The sequence below is a fragment of the Antedon mediterranea genome, chromosome 1 (assembly GCF_964355755.1).
Source record: "Antedon mediterranea chromosome 1, ecAntMedi1.1, whole genome shotgun sequence".
Lineage (NCBI taxonomy): Eukaryota > Metazoa > Echinodermata > Crinoidea > Comatulida > Antedonidae > Antedon > Antedon mediterranea.
The window spans coordinates 12,870,284-12,890,502 of NC_092670.1; the positions used below are offsets into that span (position 1 = coordinate 12,870,284).

At 32.7% G+C, this 20,219-nt stretch overlaps 2 protein-coding genes across 3 annotated transcripts; one reads left to right on the plus strand and one right to left on the minus strand.

The window, feature by feature from the left end:
- Window positions 1-548: 548 nt before the first annotated feature.
- On the plus strand, window positions 549-17,170 carry LOC140057032 (uncharacterized sodium-dependent transporter YhdH-like). Of its 2 annotated transcripts, none has more exons than XM_072102573.1 (12): window positions 549-921; window positions 1,355-1,481; window positions 5,210-5,393; window positions 5,819-5,933; window positions 6,622-6,823; window positions 7,600-7,762; window positions 12,144-12,272; window positions 12,623-12,759; window positions 13,676-13,767; window positions 14,096-14,247; window positions 14,731-14,857; window positions 15,173-17,170. In XM_072102573.1, exons 1-12 carry the CDS (start codon window positions 898-900, stop codon window positions 15,374-15,376), a joined length of 1,656 nt encoding a protein of 551 aa, XP_071958674.1. In that variant the 5' UTR covers window positions 549-897; the 3' UTR covers window positions 15,377-17,170. The 2 variants fall into 2 exon arrangements, with proteins under 2 accessions (XP_071958674.1, XP_071958681.1); XM_072102580.1 differs by lacking the exon at window positions 7,600-7,762 and adding an exon at window positions 9,461-9,623.
- A 37-nt stretch (window positions 17,171-17,207) lies between these two features.
- Window positions 17,208-19,276, minus strand: LOC140057044 (vesicular inhibitory amino acid transporter-like). The gene is made up of 2 exons (XM_072102592.1): window positions 18,948-19,276; window positions 17,208-18,578 (listed from the first exon to the last, which is right to left on the minus strand). The coding sequence occupies exon 2, from the start codon at window positions 18,426-18,428 to the stop codon at window positions 17,499-17,501; it is 930 nt and encodes a 309-aa protein (XP_071958693.1). The 5' UTR covers window positions 18,429-18,578; window positions 18,948-19,276; the 3' UTR covers window positions 17,208-17,498.
- Between the last annotated feature and the right edge of the window lie 943 nt (window positions 19,277-20,219).

Consider the following 20,219-nt stretch of genomic DNA (forward strand, 5'->3'; position numbering starts at 1 on the left):
TTAAATGACGTCGTTATCAGTAATGCTGTAACAATTAGAAATTAAATTCAGTTTGTTGTATTGACCGCTGGACTGCGAGAAATGAGTATGTTGCTCAATTGATTACATTTTATTCATTGAATATTTGATTTGATAGACACAGAGAACCGTAATTGCGAGTCAGGGGCGAATCTAATCAAGTGACGTCATGAGTTTTTAAGTAAATCGATTTAAATAATTAAAATTATCCACAATTAAAAAGCGAGAAAAGTCGTCAATACGAATAAAGTTTGATAAAGAAAATACATCTTTGATCCAAATTGTTAAGGACCAAAATGGAAATATATTATTTAACTTTCTTTGGTTATCCTGGTTCAATATTAGTTTCGTTTATTATTGTTCCATTGTGCCATTTTATTCATGTTATGTTTTTTGAAATGAACCAAATAAATAAAATCAAATCCGGCGCCCTCTATCATCTCAAAAGAAGAAAAGGGGGAGGAGGAAGAAATTAAAATCCAAAAGTTGTGTTTGTTGTTGTTTTTTGTTGTTCGTCGGCGGTCGGTATCTCGTGCGTTGTGTCAAACATCACTTTCGATAAGTTCAATAATAGTACTGTGCTTAGGTCATATGAGATCCGCACAATCTAGTATGGATAGCTTTCAGTTCGTGTATATATATACAAAGAATTGTAATTAAACTTATGCTGCTATTTAATTCTCTCTCTTTAATTCTAGCTAGGCCTCCTCTTGCTCTTTGATTGCTGTGTGTGTCGACTCGAGTGTGAGGGGGTACTCTGCGCGTTTTTTAAACATTTTCCACCACACGACGTGGGCTAAAGTTGGCCTAGTCTTCTACTCCTTGCCTGTATTTGTATATCAAGTGTCAACTGTTGTATTAGGTCAATGATAAAATAAAATGGACGATTCGACAACAATGCAGGTAAATAGTAAAAATATTTTTTTTCAACTTATAACTAGCTAGGGCCTAGCTGGCTAAGGCTACTACTACTACTAGGCCTACGCGAGTACTAGCTAGTGTATACTAGTAATTATTAGTAGGCCTAAATAAGTGTATAGCCTTGTAGTACTTCTACTGTATAGGCCAGTAAGTATTATTTATAATAATTAATATATTCATTCAGCAAGCAAGTAAAGAAAAAAAAGAAATTTCAATCAATGCTTTTTTTGTTTCTACATTCTATTGAAAAATGTAGTTCAAAGAAAAAGTTATTATAAATGATGATGTACCTACCATTCGACCAGTAATTTTGCATATAGACTTCACAACACATGAAGATAAAAACTTTAATTATACACTATTTTTTATATTTTATAATTAAATACTATACATTAGGCCTATTCCTTTTAAACAGACTTCACCACCACCAGGTACTTTTAAGTCTAAAGTGGGACTTGTATTATCATGCGTTGGTTGTATGGTTGGAACTGGAAACATATGGCGTTTTCCACGGATTGTTGCAAACAATAGTGGAGATGAAGGTAATATTTAATTTCTGCACAGTGCATCAATTCTATACCTAAATACCTAATATTAGCCTCATAAGGGTCCTCATCATTAAAAGATGCCACTGAATGTGAAGAGACAACTGTAAAAGTAAAGGACAATTTTTAGAATTGTTTTTTAGTTTTTGGAACTTTTTTAGAATGACCTCAAAGTGGGGAACAGGAGGTTGATTTGCAGCAATTATTAACATACTTGTTTGTATATGTTTCAAATATCAATTTCTTTTCTCCTTTCCTCAAGTGTGTGCAGTTTTATTTCTGTTTGAAAAAGTCTTCCTACTTGCACCTTTTCTAATTTAGTGATAGTGTTTTGTATGTGATGAGCTTCCATATAATGAAGCCATACTCAAGTCTTCAACTCTCTTTTGCGATTGTAACACTGTGTTTCCGCAGCCATAACACAAATTATCGGTGAATTTTTTTTTTAGCAATGAGATACTGTAATTAATACAAAATCAAGTTGAATGAAATTGGTTAAAGCTCAGGTACAGGCATGAATTTTAAATATAATATTTGGTTAATTGTACATAAATCAAATATTTGTAATAGCCTCACTATTTACAAAATTTGTGTACAAAAGAATAGAGATTTTACTGTGTAATTTGAACTATCCCCGCACTGATAAAAAAATGCTTATTTTCAACAAACTCGTGTAACACAAATAAAATCTAAAAAAATTATGAAACATAGGGGAAACTATAGATCGATAATTATTGGAATGTATGATCAATAGAAATTTTTTGCCCGCACCTGGCCTTTAAACCCTTACTGTTTTCAGAGAACCTTTAATCGTTAAATTATCGGCGAATTATTTTTTAAAGCAATGAGATACTGTAGTCAATAAAAAATCAAGTTGAATGAAATTAGCTAAACCCTTTACTGTTTTCAGAGAACCTTTAATTGTTAATTATCAGTTTTTTAAATTAAATTTTGGCTCATTGAATTCTAATTTATGATAAAATAAATATTGCATTAATTGTATATTATACAAAGCTAATTATAATTTCATTCAATTCTATCTACGTTTGCATATTTTATTAATTTATGCCCCTTTTGTATAAATAATAAAATGTTTACTTTCCAAATAAAGTTAATTTTATCTGAAAACTACTGTACCGGTACAGTATATTAAAATTTTGACATTTTCTAAAATGGATTCATAATTCTGTAAGCATTAATATATTATACAATTTACATAAATGCATTTAATTCTTGGGTGAGATTACTATACTACTGAACTATGACCTCCAGATCAATCAATCTTCCTCTGATGGCTAAAGCTCTGTCTACTGATGTACACTATCAAACTAGTTTGACAAAAAAAGTTTAATGTGCCCAAATATGGTGGGGATGCCTAAATATGTTAGTGATGACATCATCATGGGCACATCACACTTTTTGTGTCATATAAAGTTTGATAGGGTAGACAGCTTAAGGTTAGATTCGAGCCCAAGTGCGGTTAGTTATAAATTGACCATCTTTTTTGTGCAGTAAAGTAGGCTGTGGTTCAAGTCTCAATCCTAAAAAGTTTCCTGTTTTACTTTTTCCTAAGTACAGAAGAAAGTACAATTTTTGAATAGATCCTAATAAATTTTTGTATAACTGGAAAATTATTACCTTTTTATTGAACCTTTGTGACATTTTGTTGACAAACTACTGTGTGGAATGATCTATACAGCGCTACACAGCGTCTCCAAGACCATTCTAAATAGTTTGTATTGTTCTTTTAATACTGTAAATTGTACTTAAAAGGTAGAGTAGGGCAAAACATACTGACCAATTATAAATGTATTAATTATTTACTGTAGTCATAGTGCAGCCAGATTTGCTAATAATATCAAGCATTTTATGATACCATAAAACTTGAAACTTAACATCATAAAGAATTAATGTACATTAAAACAGTTAAAAACAAGACAAAACAAATCTGGATTTGAAGGGTCTAGATGGGAATTAATAAAGAAGTGGAGCTGTAGCTTGGTGGTTAACACACTTGTCTTCTAATCCCAACGTCCAGGGTTTAATCATGACCTAGTGTCAGGGTTGTAACTCCTACTATTTCAACTCCACTCCCTAAGTCTCAAATAAGACTTAGTTTATAATATAAGCAAGATAAATTATAAAATAAAATAGTTTATCCATCCTGTAATTGGCGAGTTGCTCGCTGTTGGATGCAAAAAAAAAAAATTATTTTAGAAATATAATATATTATTTTTAAACAATTGGAATGGAGTTGTGTGGATTCTATGTACATTAAAATAGATTGAACCTGCAGCGCCACAAGACTGGGATTTTTAGACTTGAACTCCACTTCAATTTGTAATGTGAATAAAACTGTATTTTTAGTTTTTCAGTATTTAAAAAACAATCAAACATAATTTTTGCTTTACTACTAATAGTACTATACTAATTATTTTATTTTTATTCATACGCATCCAACAGCAAGCACAAACTCGCCAATTAAAGGATGGATAAACTATTTATAATTTACCGTGCTTACAGTAAACTCATTTGAGGCTTAGGGAGTGGAGTTGAAAGAGCTGTGAGTTACAACCCTGGCACTTGGTCAGGATTGAACCCAGACACAGACTTTTTGGATTGGAAGACAAGCACTACTAATAAATAAATGTATTTTGTTTTGTTTTCTCCTGTTTCATTTAATATTTGTAATACTGTTTTTGATTTTGTTGTTTAACATTTTAAATGTACATTATTGATGAAGTCCTGAGACAAGCTTTTGCTTCTATAAGTGAGAGGGCCCCATGGATTTCATTGTTATCCTGTAAATTAAACAAAACAAAATTCACATTGTTTACTTCACCTGATCATTTCTGTTGACACAAATCGGCGAATTCATCTGAATAAATAATGAATTGATTAGTTGATTAAATATTGCACTCAATTTAAAGTATAGGTAGTGCTGTAGGTCAATCTGTCCTAATAATTTGAAAATATCAGAAAGAGCTGGTATCGTTTGGGATTTTTAAGCCTTGGACATTTAGGCCCTTTGCTGTTGGTATTATAAAGCATGATGATATGCATTATAAAGCTTATACTCGAATGAATGCACGTGAAGACACATAAAAGAATAAATACAGAAAACATATTGTGACCTGTGACCTATACAAACAGATTATCCTATTCATACCTAAAACCTCAGTTTCACTGTATTTATTTATTCTCTCAGCATAATAATATGACAATACAATAACATAGCAGTACAATGAATTGTTTAACTTCTCAAAAACTGAATTACAGTATATAAAGTTTGTATTTAATATTATAGACATTTTGAATGGAATGGTTAAGTTTGAGAATGTTGTCTAGTCCAGATTGTGATGATAACTTTGATACCTCTCTAAAGAAAAATAAATATCTATTTAAAATCATGTGACAGACAGAAATAAATAGAGAAAAATTGTTTGTGTTTAGCCCAAAAGTTTGTTTTTATAATTGGCGTATACCACTTACTTAAATCAATCCAATCAATGTATTTCTCAAAATAAAAATAATCCAATGTAAAACTTAACATCACTGATATTGGTAATCAATTGTTGCCAATACAGTAAGTTACCAAAATATTACTCTGTGGTAGGGGCCTAATTTTTAAAGACATAATTTTTTTTTAATTGCAATTTGTTGGAGTTCTTTGATTTGTTAATAATATTTTATAATTGATTGATTGATACATTTGATTTTTTCAGGCTGCCTTCAATTCATCCTTGTGTGGATTTTGTTCCTGTTCATATGGTCAATACCCATGGTGCTTATAGAGTATGGTGCGGGTCGTTTCACCAAAGTCTCCACAATATTGTCATTTAAACGACTAGTAGGTCTTAAAAGCTCTTGGTGTGGTGCTTGGGTGGCCCTCGTTGACTTGGGAATTGCGTAAGTCTATTTGAATTTTTTCATACAAGACCATAAGAAACTCGCTAATTATACTAAGGTTTAATGTCCCCTGAATAAGAGTTGGCTGTTGTGTTAACATACATTGGTCCTTGTTTGTTTTGTTTCACAGGGAAGTGTTCCCTTTAAGGCCAACCACTGACGAGTGTTAACATTAAGCAGAAAATCGAGTATCTTGTCCCATGTACAGTCTCAATCTATCCTAAGCGGAAACCGTCCGTCTTCTAAATGTTGTGTGTAAACGAAAGGTCATAAGGAATAAAATGGATTCAGTCTATATTTGTATTTACTGTTACCACTCGTCTGTGTAAATTGACCTTAATAGTGTTGTCCCAAAAGACGGTTCTACTGTATTATATTGCATAAGTTAATTTAAAAATGTGATAATTTCGTGTTGTTTTTTCCAGATCATATTACTCAGTTGTTCTTGGATGGTGTTTCTACTACTTCTGTTATTACTTAGTCAATGATCTTCCAACATCATATGAGCAGAGTTATGCCACATTTAATGACTTTGCTGTGGTGAGTTTGATTTAATATGCATTTTATTATTCTGTCCTTTCTTTTTAACACAATACAATGTTTTTTAAAAGTTTGAATTAGAAAAAGCTTGAGAAAACATTTTTAAAACAGAAAATCATATGAAAGCTTGGTTCCTACTATGATGCAACGCAAGAACGCATACGTAATGCAAGAACGCATACGTAACGCAAGAACGCATACGTAACGCAAGAACGCATACGTAACGCAAGAACGCATATGTAACGCAAGAACGCATACGTAACGCAAGAACGCATACGTAACGCAAGAACGCATACGTAACGCAAGAACGCATACGTAACGCAAGAACGCATACGTAACGCAAGAACGCATACGTAACGCAAGAATGCATACATAATGCAAGAACGCATACGTAATGCAATTTAGTTGACCGATGATAGGCGACCGTTTGAATAATCCAATAATCGCTTGTTATAGGTCAAATCAATTGCGTTCCACTTAATCTCTGTTTACACTATCAAACTAGTTTGAAGTGTGATGTGCCCAAATATGGTAGTGATATACCCAAATATAGTAGCACTACTATATTGGGGGTATATCACTACTATATTTGGGCACATCACACTTTTTTGTCACATACAAAGTGGTCTTGGTTTGTTGTAACTGCTGTTAGATTATGTTTATTTTATTTTCTTTGTAATGTGTGTAGGATTCTGCATGGCCTGTTTTCTTCCACTTTTTGTCTGTGAGTTTAGCAGCGTTAGCCATAGCTTGGGGAGTCAAGTCCATTGAACTTGTCAACACTGCAACTGTGCCAATATTTCTCTGTTTGATTCTTTTCACCCTAATCTGGTCTCTTACTCTTGAGTATGCCGGTGAAGGGCTTAAGTTTCTCTTCAGTCCTGATTGGGGTAAGTTTTTTAAAGTTTATTCGTTTGGTTTATTTTATATTAGTATTCAGTGTATATAAAGATCATGATACCAGTTGACTGTACAGGTGTAAACTTTAATTTTAATAAAACTGTATTTGTAAATTTGAAATGTAATGTGGTTTCAATGTATTATGTTCATATAAACCAATAATGAACTTGACATCAAACAGAGTTTTGTCTAACTAACCAGCTTGACTGATAGATCAACTGGTTATCTAGGCAAAACTGTCTTTTACAGTAAATTGATGTGTCATACTGGAGGATAGCATATGGTACATTAATTTCTGCACTCATAATTTAACGTGTAACTTTTATGTTATGTTCGCGCATATAACCATACATTTTGTGTACCCTTTATCTCTGTTTTTATCTTTAATCACAAAGATCACACCTATATTATTCGTCAAAATTACTAATTTAAATCTTGTTTAAATTGGTTTATATTTTAATGAACAATACCATTTGTAAAGTTGTGTTAGTTAATATTATACACTATATCATTATTACACTAATAGTATCTTACCATACCAGCATTTATAACCCTAAGCATTGTTATTCTTTGTCTATTTATAGATGTGTTTATATACTGTATGCCTCTGCACTACCACTAATGCATAATTGTTAATAATTTATTATAATTTAAGTGTTAATTTATTCATTATACTTTCTGCATGTTTGTACATTGCATACTTATAATTAATATAAATTAGAAACTAAGACAATTGTATACTATGTTTGTGATACTTTTTCTATAGATGAATTAGCAGAAGCACGATTATGGATCGATGCCGTAAGTCAGAACGCATTTGACACTGGTGCAGCCAGTGGTCTGTTCTTATCTTACGCGGCTTATATGACAGCCGAGCACAGTATTGTTAAAATCGGTTTTCTCATTCCGATTGGCAATAACTTGGTCAGGTACTAGAAGAACAAATTGCTCTAAATTTAGTGAATTCATTATCTTTACATTCTTAGATAAACCTATTATTTTCCAGTTCTCTTTCAAGATAGAACACCTCTCTAAAACAATGGGAATGCCGATTGTGAAGCAAGAGGCGTATTCTGACTGGTTACCCACAAACATCTCGATGTGACCTTAGCCCACTGCTCGCATACTAGAAAAGCAAAGTGCTAGATCGGCTGATTATCTGCTCAAAACAGCCCAGTCGAATATGCCTAGTATGTCAGAAATGCACCATCCCATTATTACTATTAGAGGAGGGTTTTAATTGAGAGAGGACAGGAAATGATTTGTTTATTCAGAGAGGTGGCACCTCATTCTCACTACTTTTATGCATTTTTATTGCTAGAATTTCAATTTATATTTATCAGGCTTTCAAACAATTGTAGGCATACATGCAGACCCAAACATCTTTCCACATTTAGATAAACTCATTATTTTCATGTTCTCTTTTAAGATATTTTAATACCCCCATAAACAATGGAAGATGCCAAATGTTGTGCAAAATAATGTAAAAAAGGACTGTTCCATTATTAGATGAGGGTTTTACTTGTTAATTGGTTTATTCAGGGAGGTGGCACCTCATTCTCACTGACATTTAAATTATTGTGATATCATTTATCGAGCTTTTCAACATTTTTTAAGGCCTACAGGCAGACACAACGTATTTACCTAGTAAACAAACATCATTTTCATGTTCTGTTTCAGATTTAGTTAATAGTTTTGTGTTTTGTTTTCAAATTCATTTGATTATTATTGTTGTGTATCATGAATTTGAATTAAATAATGCATTTAATGCAACAGTTAAAAAATACAAATTTTATTAGACAATCAAATAAAATGGCATAGCAGATATCTACAGCATATCTGGGAAGAAGTGAATTCTGTTACTGTTTATAGGAGACTTATATTCAGTCAAATTAGTACTGGAAGAAGTGAAGTATATGCCTTTAGCCATAAGTGAAGAAATAGATTCAGTCACATTAGTACTGGAAGACGTGAATTATATGCCTTCTTCCATTAGTGAAGAAATAGATTCAGTCATATTAGTACTGGAAGATGTGAATTATATTCCCACTGCGTATAGATGAAGAAGTAGATTCCATTAAGTACTGGAAGAAGAAGTATAATATGTCTGCTGCCATAGAAGAAGAAATAAATACAATCAAATTAATACTGGAAGAAGTGAATTATATGTCTGCTGCTATAGGAGAAGAAGTAGATTCAACCTACCATCTGGACATATTGAGTTGGGTGCTGTATAGGCCGGAGAGTGATGATGTCATGATACAGGAATCTGACTAGCATGTGATAGGCATGGGTTTGAGCCTGTCTCTGTACCATATTGATTGTATCCTTAGGCAAAATGCTTTTGTTCTCATTGCGTCATCAATTTGATGGCACATAAAGCTGTTGGTTTTACTGTATGTACAAAAAAAATAAAGAACTTTGTACACTATTCGAAAAGAAGATTATGGCATCCTCTCCTGGTGTGCTGATCTTGACTCCTTGCTGCCGTGGATCCGTACAGAGCTTATTTCGAATTGACTCAGTTACCAGTTAAGCCTGCAGACGATAAAAAATACTTTTATATTTCCAGCCAATATATTGATATAGTTCACATATTAATTGGAATAATTGAAATATCATTACAGATAAGCTTACTGACGTAGAAACCTGGAAAGAGGCGATAGTCCAGAATGCGTATGATGTTGGAGCAGGCTTCGGTCTCTTTCACACATATGCTACATACATATCAGACGAAGTTGCCTTAGTCCCTTTAGGGGTTTTCACGCCCATAGGAAATAATCTAGTCAGGTACACTCCCAAAATATTTCTCAGTAACTTGGGTGCATGCGATGAAGTCATCTTATCCTCTTTAAATGTATACTGGTGGAAGTCTTCCATCCTTCATTTTTTTTCATCTAACTCCATCCTAAAGAGTTGAAGAGTTTTATTAATTAATATCATTGTGCATGTTATTCACTCACCTTAACCGCTTTAAATACAATGTGATTATAATAGTGGAGGTTTTTCATCATAACTTTTGGTCTGTAATTGATGAATATGCCTGTTTCATTTTAAATTTTTATAGTACCCCAACCCCACAGTCTGAAGAGTAAAAATCAATCAGAATTAATTTATTTTACAGTTTATTTCTTCAACATAAGACATACTAAAGTGTAGTATAATGTATAGGGAATTGTATCAAAATGGCTTAATAAAGCAGCAACTGATAATATCCAGTATCATAGGCAAATTGTGTAATACTGTGTCATACTGTATCACATGTGACCCCAGTATTATGTTAAGGTTAGGTTTATGACCTATGATACATGTCACATGTGATACATATGACACAGTATTACACAATTTGCCTATGATAACATTATAGACATAAGAATCGGCTGAATACTATGAGAATGCCATCGACTTTGACAAAATGTTGTGTTTGTTATACAGAAGACAGTGTCTATATTCAATTGAGCAAGAGTTTATAACAGTGCTGTGACAACTCGGTCATCATTTTATTGTCTGTCTGATAGAGTTTTAAAGTCAGCTGAAGTTTATTGTCTCATAATAATTTTATTTTATTTGGTTTACCGGTTGCCGGTACTGTGTTGATTTTGCAATTTCTCTTATTAATTATATACTGTATAAATACAAGCTTTTCTTTTAACCTTTGACTTTAACATTAACAATATGCCAAATATCTATTCTGTCTCAAGCATGCCTGTTTTTATACTGTATCATTTTTTTCTATTGGGATTCTGTACCAGTACACCTATGCATAATAAATAATGCATTGACACTTTGTCACTACAATTTGCATGCGTCGGAGGTAAATTTAAATACACATCTACCTGCACAAATTCAAGGCCTCAGAAACATGCATGTAAGAGAATCATGAGGAACGGATGCTAATGAGAAGGGGAAATATCATATGCATATTTTATTCTGTGTTATTAATTATGTTTTCTTTAGCCCCAGCTTTGCACAGATCAAAGTGCTTTACAAGAACCAATCATTTATACCCAAAAATTGTGTTTAAATGACTGTATTTTAATCATAGAATTACTGTTTAGATGCATCACCACCACACACACACCCACCTTCCCTAGTTTCCTCTTTTTTAAAGTTTGCATCTGCCAAGAGTGCACCCTATTTTTAAACCTAAAATGGAATTATGAACTAATTATTGACATCTATTTTTGACAACAGACTATTATTGTTTTAAACTCCCCTGTTCTTTGGTCTGCTCTTGTCTGCACATGACTATAATATTGGAATATTTGTATTGTATGTTACTAGCACAGTATGACCTACTATTCATATGCTATATGTTTGGTTAACTATCCATAACTAACCCACTAAGCTTCAATATATCAACCATTATCTATTTGGGCCTATTTTTGTCTTGCTATTATTGGTGACTATAGGCCTAAGCATATCAGTTTTATTACCGGTCACGGTACCTTTCATATCAAAGTTCAATAATAATTGAATACTACACTGCAATCATATTCATGTTTACTCTGTAGCATTTCAGTAGAACCTAAAGGAACACCTTTGGGAGCCAGCCAAGTGTAACCCCCGAATAGAGGTTGACCATAGTGTTAAAAGACATATTCAGCTTGTTTGTTTTACTGCAAAATGCCCCTTAATAGAGGTGTCCGAAAGGAGGGGTTCCACTATACATTTTGCATTTACCATAACAAAATTCACTCACATTTGGTTATTGTTATAACCGTATTGCATAATATTTCTTATTCTATGCATGTTATTTTTTTTTAAATAACATTCAAATTACGCTTAGTAATATCTAATATTTAATAATTAGTGTATTTAATTCATATTTTAATCACGTAGGCTGAGAGTTCATGTGTGCCCTCCTATTAAAAATTTTTTGTTATATATCCATATAATAGTTATATTTATATATATTTTTGTTGATATAAAAACAGTTGCTTTATCTATCGTTTTAGAATTTGTATTCGCTTTAATAAATTAATCATTTATTTTATCCAAATATTAAAGGGACACCTTTGGGACTGAACAAATTGTCCCATTAGTAAGGGAGTCCAGCGTTAAAACATATTTCCCCTCATTCATTTCACAGGAAAGTGTCTCCTTAATAAGGGTGTACCTTGAATAGGGGTTTGTTTTTGTGTTAAAACATAATATATTTCCCTTCATTTGCTTTAGGGGTGTCATGTCCTTCAAATAAGAGTTCCCCCTCCCACAAATAAGGGTGTCTCAATGTAAGGATTTTATTGTAGTCATAAACAATTCATTATGTATCACTACCAATTTTTATTATTTTTTTACCCATTTCAGCTTATCCTGTGGGATGCTTACATTTGCTACAGTGTTCGCGACACGTTTACAAGCAAACGACACAATAGAAGAAATTGTAGATATTCTAAAAGACAACGGACCAGCCAACACTGGCTTAACTTTTATATGGTAAATATTTAAAGACAATAGCAGTCTATTTTTTAACCCTCCAATTGCCATTTTTGTTTAAATATCATGTTGTTTTTTCTGGCAATAAATAAATGAATGAAAACAATTATGGTATATTTCTTTTTATTTTATCAACCAGCCAGCCAATTTTTTCTGGAGAAATAATACTCAGAATTGTTCTGTTCTCTTTCCAAATTTTCTATTCTTTCTTCTTTCGTTGTTCGGGTCTGAAAAGTGTTCCTCAAATCCAAAACCGGTCCGTTATGTGGAATTGGCGTTAAACTGACTTCCTCATGTAAAAGAAACTGCAGCAGCATTGATTGTTGATTATTTTACATTTTTGTTCATAGGTTTCCCTTGCTGTACGAGACAATCACCGGAGGGCGTGTTTTAGCTGTGTTGTTTTTCTTTGCTCTGTCGTTAGCTGGATTGAGCTCCATGATTGCTAATGTTGAGTTGTTCGTTCATAATGTCAAAGATCTTGGAGGTACTGTAAATTATTTATGAATAGCATCAAAAATGTTTTTGTATTTTATTTTTAATATATAATACCCTCTATTTTCTATTTGGGTTTCTATGAGTTATTTTGAGAAATCACTTGATATCATTTCATCTCTGTACAACAATTTTCGGTTTCAACATCTATTTACACTAGTAATTAAAAGTAATAAAGTTGTTAAGTATAAAATGAATTAATGACGTGATACTAAAAGTAATGGAAAATGAGTTTTTATTGTTATCTCATGATCAACCGTCGCCAACAAAAGATAAAATTGAAAATAAGCTGATAAAATGTTGTTTTGATATAGAAAACAAAATTAACAGTTTTCATTCATATTGATTGTGCCATGCAAACCTTAAAACAATATATTACAGAACTTTCTCTACTACATGTGAAATAGACAAAGTCATTGAAACCTTCTCATAAGTCCTTGCTCAGGTTCGAGTCTCTTCTTGTTGTTCATAGTTATTGCGGTTCTTTCTAAGCTCTGTCTGCACTATCAAACTTTATGCGACAAAAAAATGTGATGTGCCAATACAGCATATGAACATGATGATGTCATATTATTACCATATTTAGACATATACAGTAACTACCATATTTGGGCACTTTTTTTTGTCAAACTAGTTTGATAGTGTAGACAGAGCTTTAGGGAGGGTAAGCACTGGAGGTCCAGTGTTGTATATCTCTGCCTTGCAGCTTGTAAATACATCTCTCTGGAGAGTGAAAGGGTGTTATTCCTGTGTTCTCAGTACCCTGTCCTGGATAAAAACTTTTTGTCACCTGAGTGCTAAGGGGAGAAGAAAGTTGTCTGGGCTGTTTTTTTCTGTAGGATACAAGTCACAATTCATTCCTACCTACCTTCACATTTACATAAAGTATAACATATTTTTTTTTTCAGTGAAACGATGGCAAGCCACGATTGGATGTACTATTATCATATTTTTAATAGGTGTTGGTTCAGCTGTCAACTTGCAATTCTTACTTAACCAAGTAAGATACCACACAATTTTTCTACTAAATGGCTTTGCATAGAAATGATGAAAGTATTTAATTAATTTAACTCATTGAAATATATTACAAAATAAAAGGTCACTGCTGTAAACATAAACAGTTTTTCCAAATAATTGTATGTGTACATAATTTGTAGTTACTGCAGTAACTGCAGTAGAATAATTTTAAACAGCGTTCATAGAACTTTTTACTCTCACCTGCTTCATACCACTGTAGAACATTTCTGTAAAATATTTCTGTTTATGAGAAGTTACAAATCTTTGTCATAATTATTAAATTATTATTTACACAATTTTCTCTTTTAAAGGATTTTGTTTGGGGATTCGCATTAATTATATCTGGAACCTTGTTCCTGTACATGATTTATAGATATGGAGTTAGAAATTTCCGCCAAGATATGTTTAATAACTACAGCATATCTGACTGGCAACTTCCTTTAGTTTGGGAATGGATTGTTAAGTAAGTCTGTGTTTGGATACTTATTCTAGATGTGTTTTTGATTTCTGATGACTGACGACCCAACTATATAATGTTAGTTCATTGTGCGCATACAAGAATATTGGGACTTGCTTTCTCGCTCCCCCCACTTTAAGACAGGTTTAATGGTTTCTAGGTCCAGGCGATGACAGACGACACATTCATTGATTGACCTGACCTAGTTAGATTGTTGGTTGTCACATATTTTCCCTATTGTTTCATGCAGTACCTTTTTCCCTTCAACAACAATGTCCTCAAATTGCAAACAAACAATACAACAACTTACTGTAAATTTCTTGAATTGAAAGTTTAATTATAGAATGTCCAAAAGCTGATCATGCATTAGAACAATTGATTAGAACTTCTACCATAAAATAGAACTAAATAACATCACTTGAAACAAAATAAACAAATTTCATTGATGATAATTTTAAATATTTTATATTTATTCTCTACTTCTCTAAGATTCATTGCACCTATTGAGGCAGTTGGACTGTTGGTGTGGTGGGCAATTGATACCATTTCAAATTCTGACGGTGAGGAACCGTGGTATGGGTTTTCACCTGAGAGTTTTATGGCGTGTATAGTTCAGGTGAGATTTTATACAATTTGGCCCTCTATAAATAAACCTATAGTAACAACAAATCTTCTATACTACGAGTCGTCTGTCGAAAGAACTTTAAACATGTTTAATTTTCTCCCAGGGCATATGGTAGACACTGCATTGTGGATGCTGTGGGGGGTCATAGGCCTTATCTGTATTAATATTTGTTCATTTCCAGTTAAAATTATTTTTTTACATTGGTTACTTTACCGTACTGTAGCAATGCATTTTCTTTTTGTAGGTTAGTTTTAACCAATGAAACTATAAAATTATGTATAAATTATTATTTTTTTTTTTCATAAGTGGGTTGGTTTCATGGCAATATTGGTTACTATTAATCTGCTGTATGTAAAGTATTGGCTAAATGTGAAACAAGAAAAGGAAGATAAAAACCCTCTGAGCTCTCACGACACACATGCTAACTCACACTTAAGTCTACACTCAAGTCTACACTCAAATTCCAATCCAAGTTATGGTACGTACGGAGACGAAGAAACCAAATACTGAAGTTTAGTAAGATCTGATATTTCTGAAAGGCTAAAAGAGAGTTTTTAAAAAGCCTAACGAAAAAAAACTTAAACTTTGACCTTAACTCCTTGCATCCAGTATGTAAATGCTACCTTTACATTCAACTCAAATTGAATAATTGTACATCACAAAGTTTTGGTTTAAATTTAAGATCAGCTAAAAACAACAAACATGTCTGTAAGTGTACATATTGAGAAATCACAACTCTATCCTATAGAATAACTACATCATATGAAACATATTTTTATAAGATTATGTTTATATTATAATATATAGCAATTATATTTGATAACAAGAAAATGGAGAAACAGTATGTAATACAATAATACTAATTAATATTGTATATTATGATTATGCAATGTTTTAATCATTCCATTATTGATTCAAATATTCTATTTTATTTTGGCAATATCAAACTGCAATATTATGATTTTATTTTGCAATAGATAATCATATATTAATTATATATAATAGGACTAATAATATAAAAATTTAATTAGTAAAGTATTGACATATATTTTTAAAAATTATTAATAATTATTATACTGACTTTGTAAGCCAGTCTGGTGTAAAAAAAGTAAACATGAGTAAGGTATTCTTTATGAACGTGAACGTAAGCTAAAAAACAAACAAAAATAGAATTTAAACAAACAAAAATAGAATTTTTGCACACAGACGGTAGAGCAGAAACCTGCTCAGGATATATACAGATTCTATGTAGGACAAGCTACTCGGTTTACCGTTACCACTCATATTTGATTGATCTTCATTTTGTACTTCATTTCCATGCCGCTTTAACCTCCCATTATTTTTCGACCAGGCTCTCATTTTCAACTGAATGAACTTCAAAAAATTGAACTCTGCTCTTTCTGTATGATAGGTTTTCTGCTTACTGTTACCGCCCATCTGCATAAATTGGTCTTCATTTGGTACTTCATTTCCATGCCACTTTAACCTCCCTAGTATTTTTCAACCAGACTCTCATTGAATTGATTGGACTACACGAATTATACTCTTCCCTTTCTGTATAATAGTCAAATGTCTTAACCACTCGGCTACCTTAACTCTATATGGTTCCAATCTTATCAGCCATCCATGTGTGTATATTTTGGTCCACTTAACCAGGAAAGAGTGACTAACTTAATAAGGTGGTGATTTTAATTCAAGTCAATGCAAATGCAAAAACAATAGCAATAATTCTACTCAGGGTTAACTATGCAAATCTTTGTTTGTAAATTGAGTAAAAAATGTCAATGAACTGTGTGTCTTGACAAAATCATAGAAGCTGTTCAGCCATAGTTAGTTAGCGATAAACTGTGCCCATGAAACCAACTTACATGGAGAAATAACTACAGTAAGTCTGAACTATCCCTCCTTTTGGACACCTCTATTAAGGGGAAACTCATATTCAAGAAACACCTCTTTTCAAGAGACACCTCTATACAGGGAACACCACTATTCATGGTAAACCTCGATTCTGAAGGTGTCTCCTAATACAGGTTCTACTGTACTACCACCTGCATTTAAGTATTGTGCAATTGTGTTTTAGGCTGAAGTTATGATTAAATATTTAATGAACGTTATACGGTTACGACGGTCGTTTACTATGGAAAAACAATCCACCATGAAATATGCTAAAAATTAACAAAATAAACAAAATAGAAAATATCCTCTGCATACTGCACTGATAAAGGTTTAACTTTATTAAGAATAATTATAAACAAACCTTCTTTTGCATTAAACCAGCTATACATTATTGTAACTTTATATCGAATACGTAAATAAATAAATAATAAAACTTATCATATGGTTTTAATTGTTTTTGTCTACGAAATTACAATATTATAAACATAGGTAGATTGACTATACTGTATAATAGGAATAAATACATTGTTTTTTAAAATCTAAAATGAAATCCACTATTACACAAACTCACGAATGAGAACAGATTCGGCGAACCTGGGTTAATGTATTTGAGTATTTTTAAAGTATATTCGAACGTCCGCTCTCGGCGCTGTTTTCGAATCAAATATTTAATTGTCACTCACTAATATTGTTTTTTTATTATTATATCTATTCTGATAAATAATGATTTGTTGTTTTATGGAAATGACGTAGCAAACGTGATAAGTAACTCCGTTGTTGACGCGATCGTCATAAATATTCCAAATAGAAACGCAATGACAGCAATTGTAACGCAAGTGATAATTTGAATATTTGACATGTACTGGAATTTAAGTTTTATATAAAATATGCAGGGACATATGAAGCTCATCCAGGGACTAACCAAACTACCAATGAACCCCATGAATTTGGCGAAATGTGGAACTATCACTGCAAAAAATAAACAACTTAGGACGATGACAGCTCGGAAAATGGTAGCCCAAACTGGAGGTGGGTCTTTTGGGGTGGGACCATAACAAGGGGGTAACGCGTTGACCCTTAGTAGGTCAAAGTTATCAATGATAAAGAAAAGAAAGAGAGGATAAGTGAAAATAGCTTTGAGAACCAGAAGCAAACTAACCGCAATGAAAACCGGTCCTGCGGGCATATTATACACAATGAATTCTTTTACATCATTTCCGAACGCAATGTAAGGTGTGATTGAGTAAGCTAATAGAAGAATTGTACAGAATCCATACGAAAAGTTAATCATAGAATCGAACTTTGACCGATCTTTCATAGTTTCTTCAACACCAGCAATGGCAAAACTCGCTTCAAAGTTGAATAGGAGTACTCCACAGCTGACAGTGAACGCCCGGATGCCAACGTTCGGTGTGTATTCAAATTGCCAGGTGCTTGAATTAATCTCCATGGCTGAATAGACTATGACACTTATAAACATACTAGAAATGGCAAGAATGGCTATGAAACTGCTGATGGAGATCTTGATTAAAGTCCTTAAGAAGATACTCGGTAAAACCAACACTGTTGTTACGACAGTCCACCACAGTTTGGAAAGTCCGAGTTTTGGAAACGTTTCTACCAACATTGCTCCTGCTAGTTCGAGATACAGAGTTGCCACAGCCATACAGTATATGATTTGAATGATAACGATGAACCGTCTGCCGTGTTCTCCCCAGCATGCCTGTGCTATATCTGCATAACTTGATCTGGTCCTTACTTTCTTAATCTTTCCATCTGGTGTTTCAACATCATCGTACAAACATCGTGCAATCAACTGAATAGAAAATCAAAACTGTCATTATTCGTAAAGGCACATTAACTTATTTAGCTAAGGTAACAATAGATACATACAGCAGAACGATAAGCCTTCTGACATATGCCTATTATGTTATGTTCAAGTTTTCTGTAAAGGTTCGCGATTATATCAGGTAATTTCTTTTCCTATTTTAAGACAACATGAAAAATAATTCAATATTGATGCAGACATAACCAACTTTAATTGAATTAGCCCTATAGACAAATGACTAAATATAGCTCAAATATTAACCTTTTTAAAATAAATTGCGCATGCGCACATACAATTAGTAAGATTCGATGGATGATGACGTACAAGAACTGTAACTAACAATCGTTAAACACTTACCTTACTCGTGTATACTAAAACGATACAGGCTAAACAAAATATTACGATTGCTGCTACAAGTCCACCCTCCTTAAATGCGTAAGGAATACTCAATATACCGACACCAAATATGCAGTTACATATATTACAAGCAGCCTGAAAGGCGGAGCCTTCTCCAAAGTCTCCAAATCTTCCACTATTTACTGCAAAATATAAATGATCAAAACCTGTCTACACTATCAAACTAGTTTGTGATATATCCAAATATGATGATATGACATCATCGTGTCCATTATTATGGGCACATCACATTATTTTGTCGCATTAAGTTTGATAGTGTAGACAAAACTTTACATATCGAATCAGTTTATTATCACTTGCAATCATTTTCAGGTCCAATTTATCATTAACAGAATGTAATCACCAGTTACAGCATTAGAGAGCTTAATAATTGCAGTCCTTCTTTTGTTCACACATTTCAAGTTTTCAAGTTCAAGTTTATTGTTTCACACAATACAATACAATAGAACAGTAACATAAATTAATAAAAACAATTGTGTGAGGAGGACGCATTAAGCCAAGGCTTTAAGTTTGGTCCTCCAGATAATTAATATATTTAATTATTTAATTTAAGTTAATTGACAAGTTAATATTTTATAGTATGTCAAAACGTTACGTCTCGCAGGAAGAATTACGAAGGCTTAGAGAACATAACTCTACGTAGAGTTCTATGCAAGCCATTTTAAGCTTCCGTATAAAATGAATGAAACTTACTTCCATCAAAGTTGATAAAAAACGTTCCGTTGGTTTGTGAAAAATGTACAGTTGGATCTTGACTACTTGCAGGAGATTTTTGTTTCGTTGTATCACAAGTGATTCCGTTTGAGGTTTCGTCAAATGTTGAAACGAGTTTTGTCTTTTCGTTGTAGTCATCTAGCTCCATAGTTTACCTGTGTGTAAAGAGAATAAACTTCATGCAACGAGAAAGTTCTAAAACAAAGTATTCAGATTGATAACAAAGAAAGGTCTGTCTACACTATCAAACTAGTTTAACAAAAAAAATATGATGTGCGCAAATATGGTAGTGATATGACATTTTCACATAAAATTTGATAGTGTAGACAGAGCCTAAGTCAAGTAGAATAGTTTATTGAAGGCAAATAGTATAGTATGTAAAGTCATTGACATCACGAATAAACACGCACCGCGTATTACCATTTTATCAACTTTTGAGCGTGCGCGTAAAAAGCCGCACCATTACAACATTGTTTAAACGCATTGTTAAGATCAATT